Genomic DNA, 14,482 nt, shown 5'->3' with positions numbered 1-14,482 from the left:
ACAAGGTTTTTGATATATTAAGCAATCAAAATCTACTGTTTAGGTATCAAAAATTATAAATCAAATCGTAAGAAACTAGCGGTTTAACTGAAATTTTTTATTATGACAATTGATGACAATGACATCTTTGACAATTACGTGAGTGACCATGAAATGCTAGGTCTATGTGAGTGACGGATTTATTTACTATGGTTCGATAACTTTTACTATACGATGACATTATTATATTCAGCCTCGCGAGAAGGTCAAACTAAGGTCATCAGTATACTTGTTGAAATATCTTCAATCCTCGATTATTATATCGCAGCAAATGTCGGAAACTGTTTAAAAACCTAATATCTCGAAATGGTTTTCGAAATAGAACATTTAAAAAAAAATGAACAATCCTAATTAGAGGCACCTAAATTTAGACTACCATTTTTAACATTCAAAATTAGCTTAACCACTTTCGCATCAGCCTCCATACTGTTACCACCACTTCCATAGATTAGTATATGTTATTACTGTAATAGATAAGAAACTCTCGGACATTTCACGTTCACGTCTCTACTAGTGCTGCCCCTAGCGGTCCTGCTCTCAACTAATGAGACTGTATATGCAGTAAACACGCACACATGTACAAACACACACACACACACACACACGTACTTATGGGTTCTTTACCTACATGTAACAACTTTAATATTGGAAACTGATTTATGTAGTAATCTTTGTCGTACCAATTTCCATTTGCTTAGAAAACTACATAAATCAGTTTTTCAGAATAAATAAATGAAAACTTATGTTGAATCAAGTACAATATATTATTTATAAGTACCTACTTATTTACATACGTTCCATTCCAAGTAACTAAGACACATGCAAATACAGCGACGCTTTAAGCGCACTTCCGTGAAAATAACTTAACAGCAAGTATGTAACAATTTATTTCCTGACTATGTTTTAAACAATAATTAGAGGCAACCTAATTCATTTCTTCTTCTTGATCCCAAAATAACTTGGAAAGCTTCAATAGTTTGATCCAACTTTTTTTGATTTAATTTAGATCCATTTTTGTCGCATATTTCATAGTTTTGAGAACATTCAAGCTTTTTATCCACAATTTGTGGTGCGGTGATCTGGGTGTTACAGCGCATAGGTAGATTTTCCTTTTTTAGGTTCACTGAAATTGCCATTGACAACATCGAAAAACTTATCGAAGAAAAGCACGATACCTGCCGTGTCGCAACTTTATTCTGAAAGCTTTTTAATACCTGAAAATATATTAACAGTTAAGATGTTATCAAAAGTATAAAAAGGTTATTTTACAGCGAAACAGGACAAGTGTTGAGCATGCATTTTAAGGGTGTGCTATTGTCACATTTAATGTTAGGTAACAAGAAATCAGTGAATCGGGATATTATTCATGTAAAATGTCGACAAAGGTAACGTATTGTGGTTGGATTTTATCATTAGATGTATGTCTTTCTAATTTTGGCAGGTTGTAGTTGATTTATCAGATTAAGACCTAGGCACGGAAAATAGTATCTTAATTATGATAATCAGAGCAACGTGTATGACGGGCCTTACGGGCACTAAGAATGGTGCTAGTTCAACGGCTGTTATTTGAAATGTTACAATGTTCCATGTTCCATCGCCAACATTTCATAAATATGCTTTACCCGAAGCCTCTATCAAAGCTTTTGATAAAGATGAAATAATAAATAAATGTTCAGGAGGTATATATATATTATAAACTCGAAAATTTACTTACCTTGCCCTTATACCGATGTATATACAAGAAGGTACACAGATTCGGCGCGGCCCGGCCGGCATTGCTTTTCATCTTGCCTGCGTTGGTTTGGTTGAATGAGTAAGAGCACAACTCAACACAACTTACAAGGTTGGTTGTGATATAAAGAAACGCTGTTTGTTAATATCTTAACATAAATCTGACCAAAAATATGTTTAAACGGAATTTATATTAAAAAACAACTTAGAAATAATTTCAAAATTTCCCGTCAAACCAAACGTCATTTGGTTTTTTTATTCGTCTACATACGTCAGTCTGTCATTGTACGGTGTTTGCACTACATATTAAAAAAACTACTTTTACGTTTCAAATTTATTTTGTTTCCTAGTTCATTTGCAACGTAAGGTTAGTAACACTATCAAAACATTTTTTATTAAAATATATTCTTCTAGATTTAATTAAATACGATTAAGTTACCTGCTTAAATATTTGTTTTGGTATATTTTGTTTTCTACTATCTACACACAAGAATGATATCTAGCCACACTCAGCCCTCCTTATGCTAAAGGCGGTATCTCAAAAACGAATGAACTGGAAATGGAACGTTATGATTCAAATTTAAGGTACTTATTTGCATGCAATCTTCAATTGAGATACCGCTTTTTAGCTCAGCAGGGCACCACGGCTGAGGAATATATGTCCAGCATAACCCAGAGATGGCATTATTATCAGCATTACATTACTCCTCTTCAGAGATACTATACCATGACCACTTCTACACCTTTAACCGTTTACGTCAACTGTACCTTGTAAAGTAACCAGCACCTATTGATTATAAGTTTACTTCAAATCGATGTCTTTTTATTTGTCGTCGAGACCTGCACGGCGGCTACAACCCCCATATAGCAAATTTCATCAAAATCGATAGAGCCGTTTACGAGATCCCCGAAATATATAAATATATGACGACCGGTCTAAAACCGAAATAAAAATATACACATTTTCTCAACGCTTTATTAAATAATAATCTCACAACATTGCATTTATTAAACAAAGAAATGCCACAAGGCATAAAACCAGCACTTATCACCCACACACCAGTCTCTTTTATATTATATAAGGATGAGAGAGATCATAATTGTGTCGGTAATAAATGATAGTGTACTTGGTACAATCGCCATCAAATATATCGAAGCAGCCAAGGTGCTCACTAATATCTGAACACGCCTCTACTGTCAAGGCGTTAAGAGTGCGTGCTCACATTTTATGAGCATCTTGGCCGCTTCGATATATCTGATGGCGACTGCACAGCGATAGTGTATTCGTAACAGGTGGGCTTTCATGAAAAAATACTGAAAAGTTCGGGGGGACGGATTGTTAAACCAAACAAGGCCTGGGGCAGAAATTAACACTTCACTGTTCGACTTGACGTTTATTAACCGTTTATAGGGGTGTGAGGAATTATGCAAAATAGAACCCTTTCACTCAAATCACTTTGAAATAAATTGAAATTGGAAATAAAGCCTGCCATATAAAGGCTGGGTGGGTCTGTAACAATTTGACCACCAAGTTTTTCAATGGGAAACGTCCGTCGAAAGCTAATTGTAGATGGCGTGTCAAGCGTTCGGTCATTCCCAATTCGACAGTTATATTACATGCATAGTTGCGTGCCGCATTCTGTTCCCGATATGTTAGAGGTCAATACGGATAAGTGTGACTGGTCTTCATACCGGGCCTGTTTACATATTGATTAGTGTTTAGTGAGAGTTCATTTATTTGCCACTAAAGGCAAGTAGCAAATATAAGTAGCCACTCGCAATAAACAATAATCAAAGTGTAAACATGTCCCAATGTGAAGGTCAGGCACACATACCCCGTAGCCAAACTTGACCTTTTTGACCTAAATTGTATTTTCCTTCCAACAGATTGGTGGTGAAATTTTTACGTCAGCAAGTCCCATAAGAGTTTACTTTACTTTGCAATTGAACATATTTTTTTAAACCCCACACCAAATACCCCAGGTAGCAAAATGACGTAAAATGACGTCAGCGACGTCATAATGACGGCATTATTACGTCATTACGACGTCGCTGACGTCATTTGACGTCATTTTGCTACCTGGGACTAATTGAAATGTTTACTACATTGTTTTAACATTAAGGTTCGATTTTCAATGAGTATTTGGTGTGGGTTGGTTTCTGTTTGCAAAAATACGTCCAATTGTTATTGAGTAGGTACTGTCAAAGAGAATTTAGAATAGAGGCTTATTGTCAAAGTAAATTTTGTAGTCTCAGAAAATTTACTGCCATCTTTCGACACAGAATTAAAACTTAAAGAACGCCATTTGACTTTGATCCTTGTTCTGTCGCTGATATGTGTAAATTTGTTAAATCATCAAAAGGTGTCGCTATCTACATGAGTATAGGCCAAAGGTATGGCGCCATCGCTCGAAAAGATTTTAAATTCTCTTTGGTACTGTATAACAAAATAATTTGAAGGTTAGTAACCTAACTAAAGCTCCACAGTGGCTAAACTTATATGCTAAAATACTAAAGCCATTTCACAATTTGTGACATTTTCAACAAAAAGGTACCACATTGTCGGTTGTCGATAAGGTTGATTTCAAATAAAAGCCACATGGATACAGCGCCTTATTGGCAACCGACAATAAGTACCCTTTTGGTTGAATGGCACATTTTGTTATTGTTATAATATAAACATACTTTGTGACAAAAAGTAGGCACATTCAGTTATAATTAAGTATTTTTTATGAGAGTTTCACGATTATTTCATAAAATAAACATGGTGTGCTGTCTTAAAACTAACATATGAAGACAGACTTAAGACTAGGTGTAAATTAATGAGCAAAATCGAGTGGGCTAATGCCATCGTGAGTGAGGGAGACGGGAGAACTTGGCTGTCCCTCTCTTACCGTGTCGTGTGAACCAGAATCGGGTTGAGCTTCCATTACGTGGTCATACAAGTTGTACGAGTATGATGTGGTGATGGTTTCGTTAAGGCGACACGCTCGGTAATTGTTGGAAAACAATTGCCTCACATTGTAGCAAATGCATGACATTAAAATTGCCTCGTAGTTGCTCCCTTCATTAATGGACTAGGTATTTTGTGAAAAGTAGGAGTAGAATTATAATATGGTGATGATTATTAGCCCTGTTAGTATTATGCAATGGTTTTACTTAATGGTTTACGTAGAACATTAAAAACCAATCCATTTATAATTATTGACTTGTCGTTAATAATATTGCTTTCTCGGCAGTATTTAGAATTAGAACGTTGTATTGTTATGGCTTAAAATTACCAATGACTCCATTTGTGTATAATAAATAATATAATTATACCTATATATTAATTTCAATCCATACCTATTTGGCTTTAGAATCTAAGAGAGAGCGTTAGAGTTCAATAATTACAATATATTTTTACAATAGGTTGAGAACTTCTGACTATCTGATCTCGTCGCTCAAGCGCCAATCAAATATCTGTTGTAAATCAGTAAACGATTTTGATTGGATGATCAGCGACCTTAAACAGATGTCAAACAGGAGTTGTCAACCTTAAATTGTACTCTATACTATAATAAATATAATTCCTAGCCTAATGTAACCTAGCTAAAGCTTACTGTCATGGTCACTTAAAATATTGCAACATTTAAACTACTCTAACAAATGCTTTATAATTGATCTGTTCTTTCGGTAATTTTAGGTCTTTGCCCGGTTACACCGGAAACTTTTTACAGATATATTAGACCAAAATTCAGGTATTTCTGTCAACTAGTACTAGTAGTTTTTTAATATGTTACAAAAACAATGACTACTTGAAAAAGTAACTTTTTAATAACAAAACTTCCGTGAGACACAGACATATTAAACATATTAATAACGGGTCACTCACGTATTTTAAGTCGAAAACGCTCGACATGTTTCACATCGTACCGAGTGACCCGTTATTAATATGTTTAATAAGTAACTTTTTAGTTTGTAATATGGATTGAAGGGTACGAGCTAACGAGCATAGGTATGTATGACTGTAAAACTAAGACAATAATTCATTAAGTTTGAAAAGTTTTATCTACATTTCGCTTCAGTTATTAGGTACGTAAAAAAGAATTATATAAATATTTTTCCTAAGAAAGGTTATAGTGATTTGGACGTTAAAAAAATATTTTCTTTAAGATTTATTTTAGAATTATATACGTTTGAGCGTGCCAAGCGTAAACACGTAGCCTAAAGGCATAGGGACGCCTCTATCACTACATCTAAGGTCAGTGCACACACTCAATAGATAATCGGTAGATAATATTGCGAAACTAATTAAAACTAATCCTGTGTGGTTTGGCCTGAAAAAAAAAAGGTATAGACTAGTCAACACTGGATCCTTAATTATGAAAACCGTCATAAATAATTATGAATGATTTCACTTAAGTATATTGTTGTTCAGAATGATCATTACATTCATTGCTATCATCACTACATAGTATAAAACAAAGTCGCTTTCCGCTGTCTATCCGTCCGTCTGTCCCTATGTATGCTTAGATCTTTAAAACTACGCAACGGATTTTGATGCGGTTTTTTTTAATAGATAGAGTGATTCAAGAGGAAGGTTTATACGTATAATTTGTAAAGGTTTTGTGTAAATTAGTTGAACTACCCCGTGCGAAGCCGGGGCGGGTCGCTAGTTAGGTATAAGCGTTTTGCTATAAATTATTTTATTTGTAATCTCCAAAAGATCCAGCTTAGCAGGTTAGATGTATAAGGGATAAAAAGAGAACTTTTTCCTCGGATCATAACAAAAAAAACGATTAAATATTAAGCGTGGGCACCAACGTGTCTAGTGTCAACGGCATCTAGGGGTTAGACTATGAACTACAAGTGTCTACACTTCAGCGTTCAACTATTTTGTTCGATGATTTTATACTTGGACTTTGTTATGTATTAAATAAAGTCATTAGAATATGCAGCAATCGATAAAAATAATTGGACAGCTAAGGTTAGACAGAACTACGTGCGTCTAACACAGGCAAAGTGCTACAACTGTGAGTAGACCCCAACGCTGGCACTATATGTATAGGTGGACCCTTCGTGTAGACCTCACTGGCGTTAGCCAATCCTAAGGACGAAGTTAGGCGATCTCGTTTTAATGCATGTTACGTCGCAATTCGCAAAGATGGCCGATGTTGGCCCGATGTGCACAGAGGCCTAAAAGCTGCTAACACTGCGACCAACTCTTGGACGTACCTATACTACCGTCCCAATCGTGTCGTTACAGATACAGATACAGGGACGCAGTTATATGTTATAGAAAGAAGGAAGATGAAGTTCTTAAATTCTATCTCAGTTATTATTCGTGTTCTTAAAATAAGTATTATAAAGGCCAAAGATTTACTAGACGGACTTTTTTAGGTTTAAATTATATGTAAAAATAGTAAATCCCAAACAAAAACAAACACTAAAAAAATGACTCCGCAATATAAAAATTATAACAGTAGGTAATCTCTCGGTTTCAGGCTCTTATTTATACCTTAAAATACGTTGCTAACTTTGTAAAAACATAATTGTATGTGTGTCTGTGAGGGGTTCCGTAGCTGCCATTAAAGGTATAACATATAAATGCATCCCTATAAATCTTACAAAAATATATTGATAAAAATAGCGGGCTCAAATACTGATTGGACCAAAAAAAATTACAATACGAGTTTAGTGAGTAAACCGAATTATTTCGGTGCAATGTTCGTAAGGTAAATGGATGAATTATGTGTTTTCTATTATTTTGAGTGATAAACTAGCAGATGCGGCGCAATGTTCGCTATTAATAATGTAAAATTTAAAAGAGCTATCTAAAATAATTCCTAGTTTAGTTGTGGTTAACATTGTTGCACTTTAAAAGCCTACAATTGGTTAAGTGAATATAAAATTGCTTTATTTTCATTTCATTTCATTTAATAGGTATTCAACTATGATAATTCTATCATACTTATATAGGTTAAAAACCACGATGGTGCTTAAAAAGCATACAAACCGCCTGATGGTAAGGTTAGAGCCATACATATCGTCAGGTGCCAACCAAAACTCACTAATTACTACCACAAGTTAATAGCCATAGTGAGCCATATTAATACTTAAATAAGGTTGATTTTTGTTCTTTTTTGTAAATAGTGAGTTTTGTTGTCACCTGACGATATAGTATATGTGAATTCATGAAATATTTGCTCCTTCTCCCAAAACATCTCAACAAAAGCATGGTCGTGTGTTAAAATGCTCTGAAGGTATATTATAAATGAATAAAACAATTTCCTATCCACTTTCAACTCGTCACAAGGTACAGTCTAGTTCACAAACATCGTTACAAGCCAACTTTCCGAAAATATATTTACTCGCCCCTAAGACACCAAAAAAACGGCCAAGTGCGAGTCGAACTCGCGCACGAAGGGCGGAACCATTACGCAAAACACGGCAAAAAATTGTTGTATGGGAGCCCCCCTTAAATATTTATTTTATTCTGTTTTTAGTATTTGTTGTTATAGCGGCAACAGAAATACATCTTCTGTGAAAATTTCAACTGTCTAGCTGTCACGGTTCATGAGATACAGCCTGGTGACAGACTGACAGACAGGCAGACAGACGGACAGCGAAGTCTTAGTAATAGGGTCCCGTTTTTACCCTTTGGGTACGGAACCCTTACAATAAGGTCGTGCATGTATATTTGGAACGTTGGCTTGTAAAGCGGTGAATCAACTTTCGTGTTTTAGACTCCCTAGCAAAAAAAGTCGATGTTTCAAAAACTATGTTGATTTTTTTACTTTTTTGTTTACACGTGCATTATTAGATACATAAGTATTTAATTTTTTTTTTTTTTTTTTTTATTAGCCTATTTTGGTGTCCCACTGCTGGGCAAAGGCCTCCCCTCGTTTTCTCCACTCGACCCTGTCATCGCCATTTTCCCACCATTTGGGGTAGAATGCGTCCAAGTCGTCCCGCCATCTCCTTTTTGGTCTGCCTGAACCCCGGCCTGCACCGTTTATGGTGCTCCGTGGGTCCCACTCAGTAACCATTTTGGCCCATCTTTCCGGGTGCATGCGACAGACATGTCCCGCCCAGTCCCACTTAAGCTTAGCGGTCTTGACGCCTACATCTGCAACTCTAGTTCTGGAGCGTAGTTCCGTGTTTCTGATTCGATCAGTTCTACGAACACCTAATATACTACGCTCCATAGCTCGCTGGCAAACCTTGAGTTTCGATTTTAGGGCCTCAGTTAATGACCAAGTTTGTGCACCGTAAGTTAGGATGGGCAGGATGCACATGTCAAGGAGTTTGCGCTTAAGACACAAGGGAAGGTCACCCTTCATTAGCGCTTTCATGGACCAGAAGCTCTTCCAGGCGTTCTCGATACGTCTATCGATTTCGATAGACCGCCTGTTCTCGAAGGATGCTATCTGGCCCAAGTAAACGTACTCGTCGACATATTGTATATCCTGCCCATCTACTACTATGCTATGTTTAGCTTGATTGGCCATCAACTGAGTTTTCGCTCTATTCATTGTAAGTCCAACCTCAAGGCTCGCCGTGCTGAGGTATTGCAGCATTTGTTGCAGATGTGATGACGTGTGGGAGAAGAGGACTATGTCGTCAGCAAAGCGCAGGTTTGTTAACCTCTTGCCGCCAACTTCAATGCCCATCGTCTCCCATGAGACCGCCAGCTTTTGAAATATCTCTTGGAGACAACTGGTGAACAATTTTGGAGATAGCGGGTCGCCCTGTTTGACGCCTTTCGCTATGCTGAATACGGGACCGGGTGCGTGCAATTTAATGCTAGCTGTGCTATTATTGTAAATAGTTCCAACGAGCTCAACATATGCCGGATCTATACCTTGATTCTGCATGGCGGAAAATATAGCGGAATGTTTGACGCTGTCGAATGCTTTGCTATAATCAACAAAAGCAAGGTACAGAGGGACACTGAACTCGTTGGATTTTTCTATTATTTGATTAAGAGTGTGGAGATGGTCAGTGGTGGAGAAGCTAGGTCGAAATCCGGCTTGTTCGGGTGGCTGGTGTTTGTCCAGCAGTGGGGCAATTCTATTTTCTATTATTTTAATAAATAATTTATATAAATGGGATATCAGACTAATGGGACGATAGTTATTTATGTCTGATTTGTCTCCTTTTTTATGCAGAAGTACGATATCGGAATGGCAAAATTTTGTAGGGACCTTGCCAGTGCAAATAATGGAGTTAAATAGTTTTGTTAAATGAGGTAACAAAGTTTTCTTTCCCATCTTTAATGCTTCGGTTGTAACGCCATCTACTCCAGGGCTTTTCAGGTACTTCATGCTCTTGAGAGCGGCGTTTACTTCGGAACCTGTTATAGGGGGAATGTTATTTGGGCTAGAGTTACCGTTTTGTATTGAAAATAAAGAGTCGGAAGAGTATAAAGATTTATAAAATGATGTAGTAATTTCTGTGATTTGGTCCCTGCTACTACATTTTTTCCCATTTTCGTTTCGAAGGCTTGTAATCCACGGTCTTTCTTTATTTATACCTTCTTTTGCCGTTCGGAGAGATGTATGGGTTTTTAAGGCTATTTCGACAAGTCTCGTGTTAAAATTTCGTATATCTCGTCTTATGCTTCTTTTCACTAGTCTGTCTAAAATGTTGTATTGTTTTCTGTCATGTTTAGTATTTTTTAGTATTTTTATTTAGTATAAGTATTTAATTAACACATTAAAATTAACAACTTGATCACATAAAAGTTACATTATGTTATGTACGATAATGGTTAATGGTTTTTGAAAAATAGATTTTTCTTTGCTAGGGAGTCTATCAGTCTAGACCCACGAAATCAAGTGTTCTAAAGTTGATTTACTCAAAGATGTTTGTGAACTCGACCGTACATAAACTAAAGATATATTCTGGAAGAAAATATTTATTTTATTAAAGTCAACTCCACTAAATCATGAGGTATTTTTCTTTGTAGGATTCTTATAGGCCGATGCCGCATTATCTTAGCAAGTTTATTACGAACAGCTTGTAAAATACATGATTACTACCATGTCGGTAAAGTTTTCATTTTCCATGGCAAGGAAAAATGGCGCTCTGGCCACGTGATGCTACTGCCTTTGTCCTACTAATCGGACCGCATGAACAGTTTTTTCGCTTGGTCCGATTAATCGGACTACCAGGAATTGAAATTCTGCTTCGTCCTACCGATCGGACCAAACGAACTCATTTGTCTATATATCATTCATTACATTTCTTTTCTTATTTTAATGTAATGTAAATCAATATCGTACAATAAAATGAGTTAAACGTACTCTTTCAGTAATTCCTAATTGTAGCAATACATTTCGACATATTAATGTACACTCGGGGACATTGAGGATGGATCTCTTTGTGTGGCTATTACTACACAGGGTGGCCCACTTTCATTGTCCGTAATTGTATACCGGTACTTAGTTATGTATTCTTGAACTACTACGTTGTTTTTACCTACCTTTTTATTTTATTAATATTGTGTTTAATGAACCTCCATCTATTTGTATCATTTCTCAGTTTTGTACAACATTTGTAACATGTTAATTATAATCATTTTTGTTCTAAATAATAATAAATGTCGGTTATCTTCGCTTCGCTCGTCGTCGCACCTATCTAGGCTCTATGCAGTATGCAGGTCGCGTTACTCATGTCTAGAACGCTTGATCCGATTAGATTAGTGGGACCACGTGGTCTAAGAAAACGTCAGTTTCAATAGTCCGATTAGTTAAACGGACCAAGCGGAAAAAAAAGTTCATGTGGTCCGATTATTAGGACAAAGGCAGTAGGACCACGTGGCTAGAGGGAAAAATGGCACTGCAAAATTTGTAAACCTATCATAAAAAATTATTTGTAAGATTAATGCCATAATTTTAAAGAATAAATACTAAATCTGTGCTGCTAACATAAGAGAGTAAACGAGAGATCGAAATAAATGCCTTAAATTAATGCCTCCTGATTAAAACGTGTAAATAAATAAATAGTAAAATCTCAAGCTAATACTACGAGTGTCAAACGATAATGCAACTTAACTAACTTACTAACACTGAAAATTTTCAGTGCGGCAACAAGAAATAAGGTACCTACTGTAGTAATAGAATTTAAACTATCGTGAGACATATTAACTTAGCGGTTTCACTCACGTATTTTTAGTCACTCGCGCGACATGTTTCGCAGAGCCTAGGTCTTCATTTTCATGCACTAACAGTGCCTGAGTGACCCCAGTGAGTGATTGTATTGTGGTTAAATTTTTAATTAAACATTGCAAGAATAAATTCGTTTAATGATCCCACACGGCAATGCGGAACAGCATTTCTCTTCAATGGCGATGATATTTTAATTTTCTTCATTTCGTTACGAGTGTTTTCAGCTATCATGCTAATAATTTTTATAAAAAAATCTGCCTTATACTGTTTAAAAAAAGTAAAAATTCTAGTGCTAGTAATTTAGTGTAGCTTATACCCCATCGTTGTCCTATACAAGTGCACTTCAAAATCTTTCTAGCGTCATCCCATTTCAATCACACACCTTAAAGCTATGCTCAAAATACGCTCGGCGGTCTAGCATAAGTTACGTTCTCGCGCGCGAGTCCATACTTGAAGTCGCGCTAGATGTATGGAGTCGCGCGCGAGAACGCAACTTATGCTAGACCGCCAGAATGGCGTTCACACACATATCTGTAAATTCAGTCACGAAATTCATATTTTAAAGCCTAAAAATTGCTGCATAGGCAAATAAACTTAACACGACATAATTTTCACAACTTACGATTAAAAAAGTTTACCATGCAAGCTATGTTTCTATTAAAAGTTTTTTAAAATATTGCATAAGAAGTGCAATGGAAATAAATATAATAAGTGTGAGATAAAGCTATGCTCGTGAAGCGTAGTGCTTAGGGAAGAACAATTCGAAAATCAACCTAAACTAAATGTCGAAATTATTCTAGCTGTAGTTTAGCCAAAACGGCTCACTACAATATTTGATCTAAAGACTAAAAGTATCAAAGTATTCACGCAAAAAAACGTTTAAAGCTGTAGAGTTGAAAATTGAGTTATTTAGGCCTCCAGCCCTGATTCAAGTGAGATCTAAGGCAAATAAGAATGTATCTGTCAGGCTAAGAATTTCAAAATTATTTAAAAGTTCAAACCTGTTCGAAGGTTCAAATTACAATGAATCATAAGGACACAAGAAAAATTTTTACTGCTTAAAAAGTAGGTGTGTGTTTTTATGAAATACACACCTTTGTCTTTTTAACCCTTTTATGTCACACCCAATGACATTCATTCATTATCTGTCGTTATAGGTACCCCAAAATCACTTCAGTAACGTATTTCTAAAACCAAAACATGCACACACACATTCACTCCCAATCACCAGCTGCCAATTGACAATACCAATTCCAATCAACTTTAAGTCTTGCTGCATCGATTCAAGCGTTTACATTACGATAGCATTCCACTTTAAGCTTAGGGCACACTTTTATCACTATTATGAAAGTAAACTGACTAAAAAGGTCGGACCATTGACTTAAATTTAAATGTTTACGTAATTAATTATCTTTTTTCTTTTCTTATGTATAAGCTGCCAGTTCTGTATACATTATCTCACTCTCATAAGGAAAACAAAAAGAGTCTTGAGAACTACAGAAGTTAAACCTTATTGCGTTACAATAGGTTTCAACAACAAAATAATTCCAGTTAAGCTGCAATTCTCATTTTCACTTCAACCTATCTATATTAGAATCTTCGATCAATATGGTACAGTACAAAATGAAGCTACTTTGTAATTATATTATTTTTAAAGCGTCTTAGAGTCTGTCGCTCTACAATCGACTTTCTATCTTCGGTATTTATCGTAAGCTTCAATCTCAAGCGTTCTTAGGTTCTTACTAACATCAAGCATCCCCTAAACTAAACCTGCGTAAGCGGTCGCCCCTTACTATCGAACATAACTCTCGGCGGTCATAATAAGGTACCGAGGCTTTTAAAGGCGTACGCGCCGATCGCCTTACAATCAAATATGTATTTTATGTAGTTGCCGTAAGGTTCAGATTGAAATGCCGGCGTAGAACCCGGAGAATATCTGAAGCGAAAGCGTCGTAAACGCCCGCCGCGTCACCTTCGATTGTAAACTTTCTGTAGTGGTAATTAGGTTCAAACCGAAGTGCCAACATGAGAACGGTCGGTGTCCAGCGTGACGTCCTCGGGGCTGGCGAGGTCGGCGCGGAGGCGGACGCCGCGGCCGGTCAGCGTCCAGCGGCACGCGGCGCGCTCCGCACTCGGCATCACTCTGCAAATAGATTGATGGTGTCACATGGGGGCATGTGTCTACCTGTATGGGTGTACAAAACGGGGTACCGGAAACATGGCACACATACCTGCAGAGCGCCCCGTCGGTGTCTCTAGTGTGGCTCGAGCTAGCATCGTCGTCGAGCGTCCCTTCGCTCGCGCCGTCGCTGCCGCCTTCGTCGCTACCGCCGCCTCTATATCGCTCGACACCATCTGAAAAATGCAGTTATTCAATAGTAAACATACGGATAAAACCCACTCGACAAAGGAAGGATATTTAATAACTAAAGTATTTTTCAAATAGCTTGGGTACGATTTGCGTTTGAAGGTATGGGGGGGAATTGTATGGGGGTGACATCTGTCACCGTACCCAAGCTGTTTGACAAATACTGTGCTTATGCCAATTATTGGGATTA

The 14,482-nt window shown here is 36.8% G+C and overlaps 1 protein-coding gene across 2 annotated transcripts in view; it reads right to left on the bottom strand.

Moving 5' to 3' along the window:
• Nucleotides 1-2,732: 2,732 nt before the first annotated feature.
• Nucleotides 2,733-14,482, bottom strand: part of LOC134744125 (uncharacterized) — a 58,628-nt gene continuing 46,878 nt past the window's right edge. For both annotated transcript variants that reach the window (XM_063677819.1, XM_063677820.1), the window contains 2 exons: nt 14,156-14,279; nt 2,733-14,067 (listed from right to left, as the gene is read on the bottom strand). In XM_063677819.1, the coding sequence (XP_063533889.1) occupies nt 13,932-14,067; nt 14,156-14,279 (260 nt within the window). In that variant the 3' untranslated portion in view covers nt 2,733-13,931. The remainder of the gene's footprint in view (nt 14,068-14,155; nt 14,280-14,482) is intronic.

This window comes from Cydia strobilella, chromosome 9, assembly GCF_947568885.1.
Source record: "Cydia strobilella chromosome 9, ilCydStro3.1, whole genome shotgun sequence".
Taxonomy (NCBI): domain Eukaryota; kingdom Metazoa; phylum Arthropoda; class Insecta; order Lepidoptera; family Tortricidae; genus Cydia; species Cydia strobilella.
This window is presented reverse-complemented; position numbering and strand designations above follow the sequence as displayed.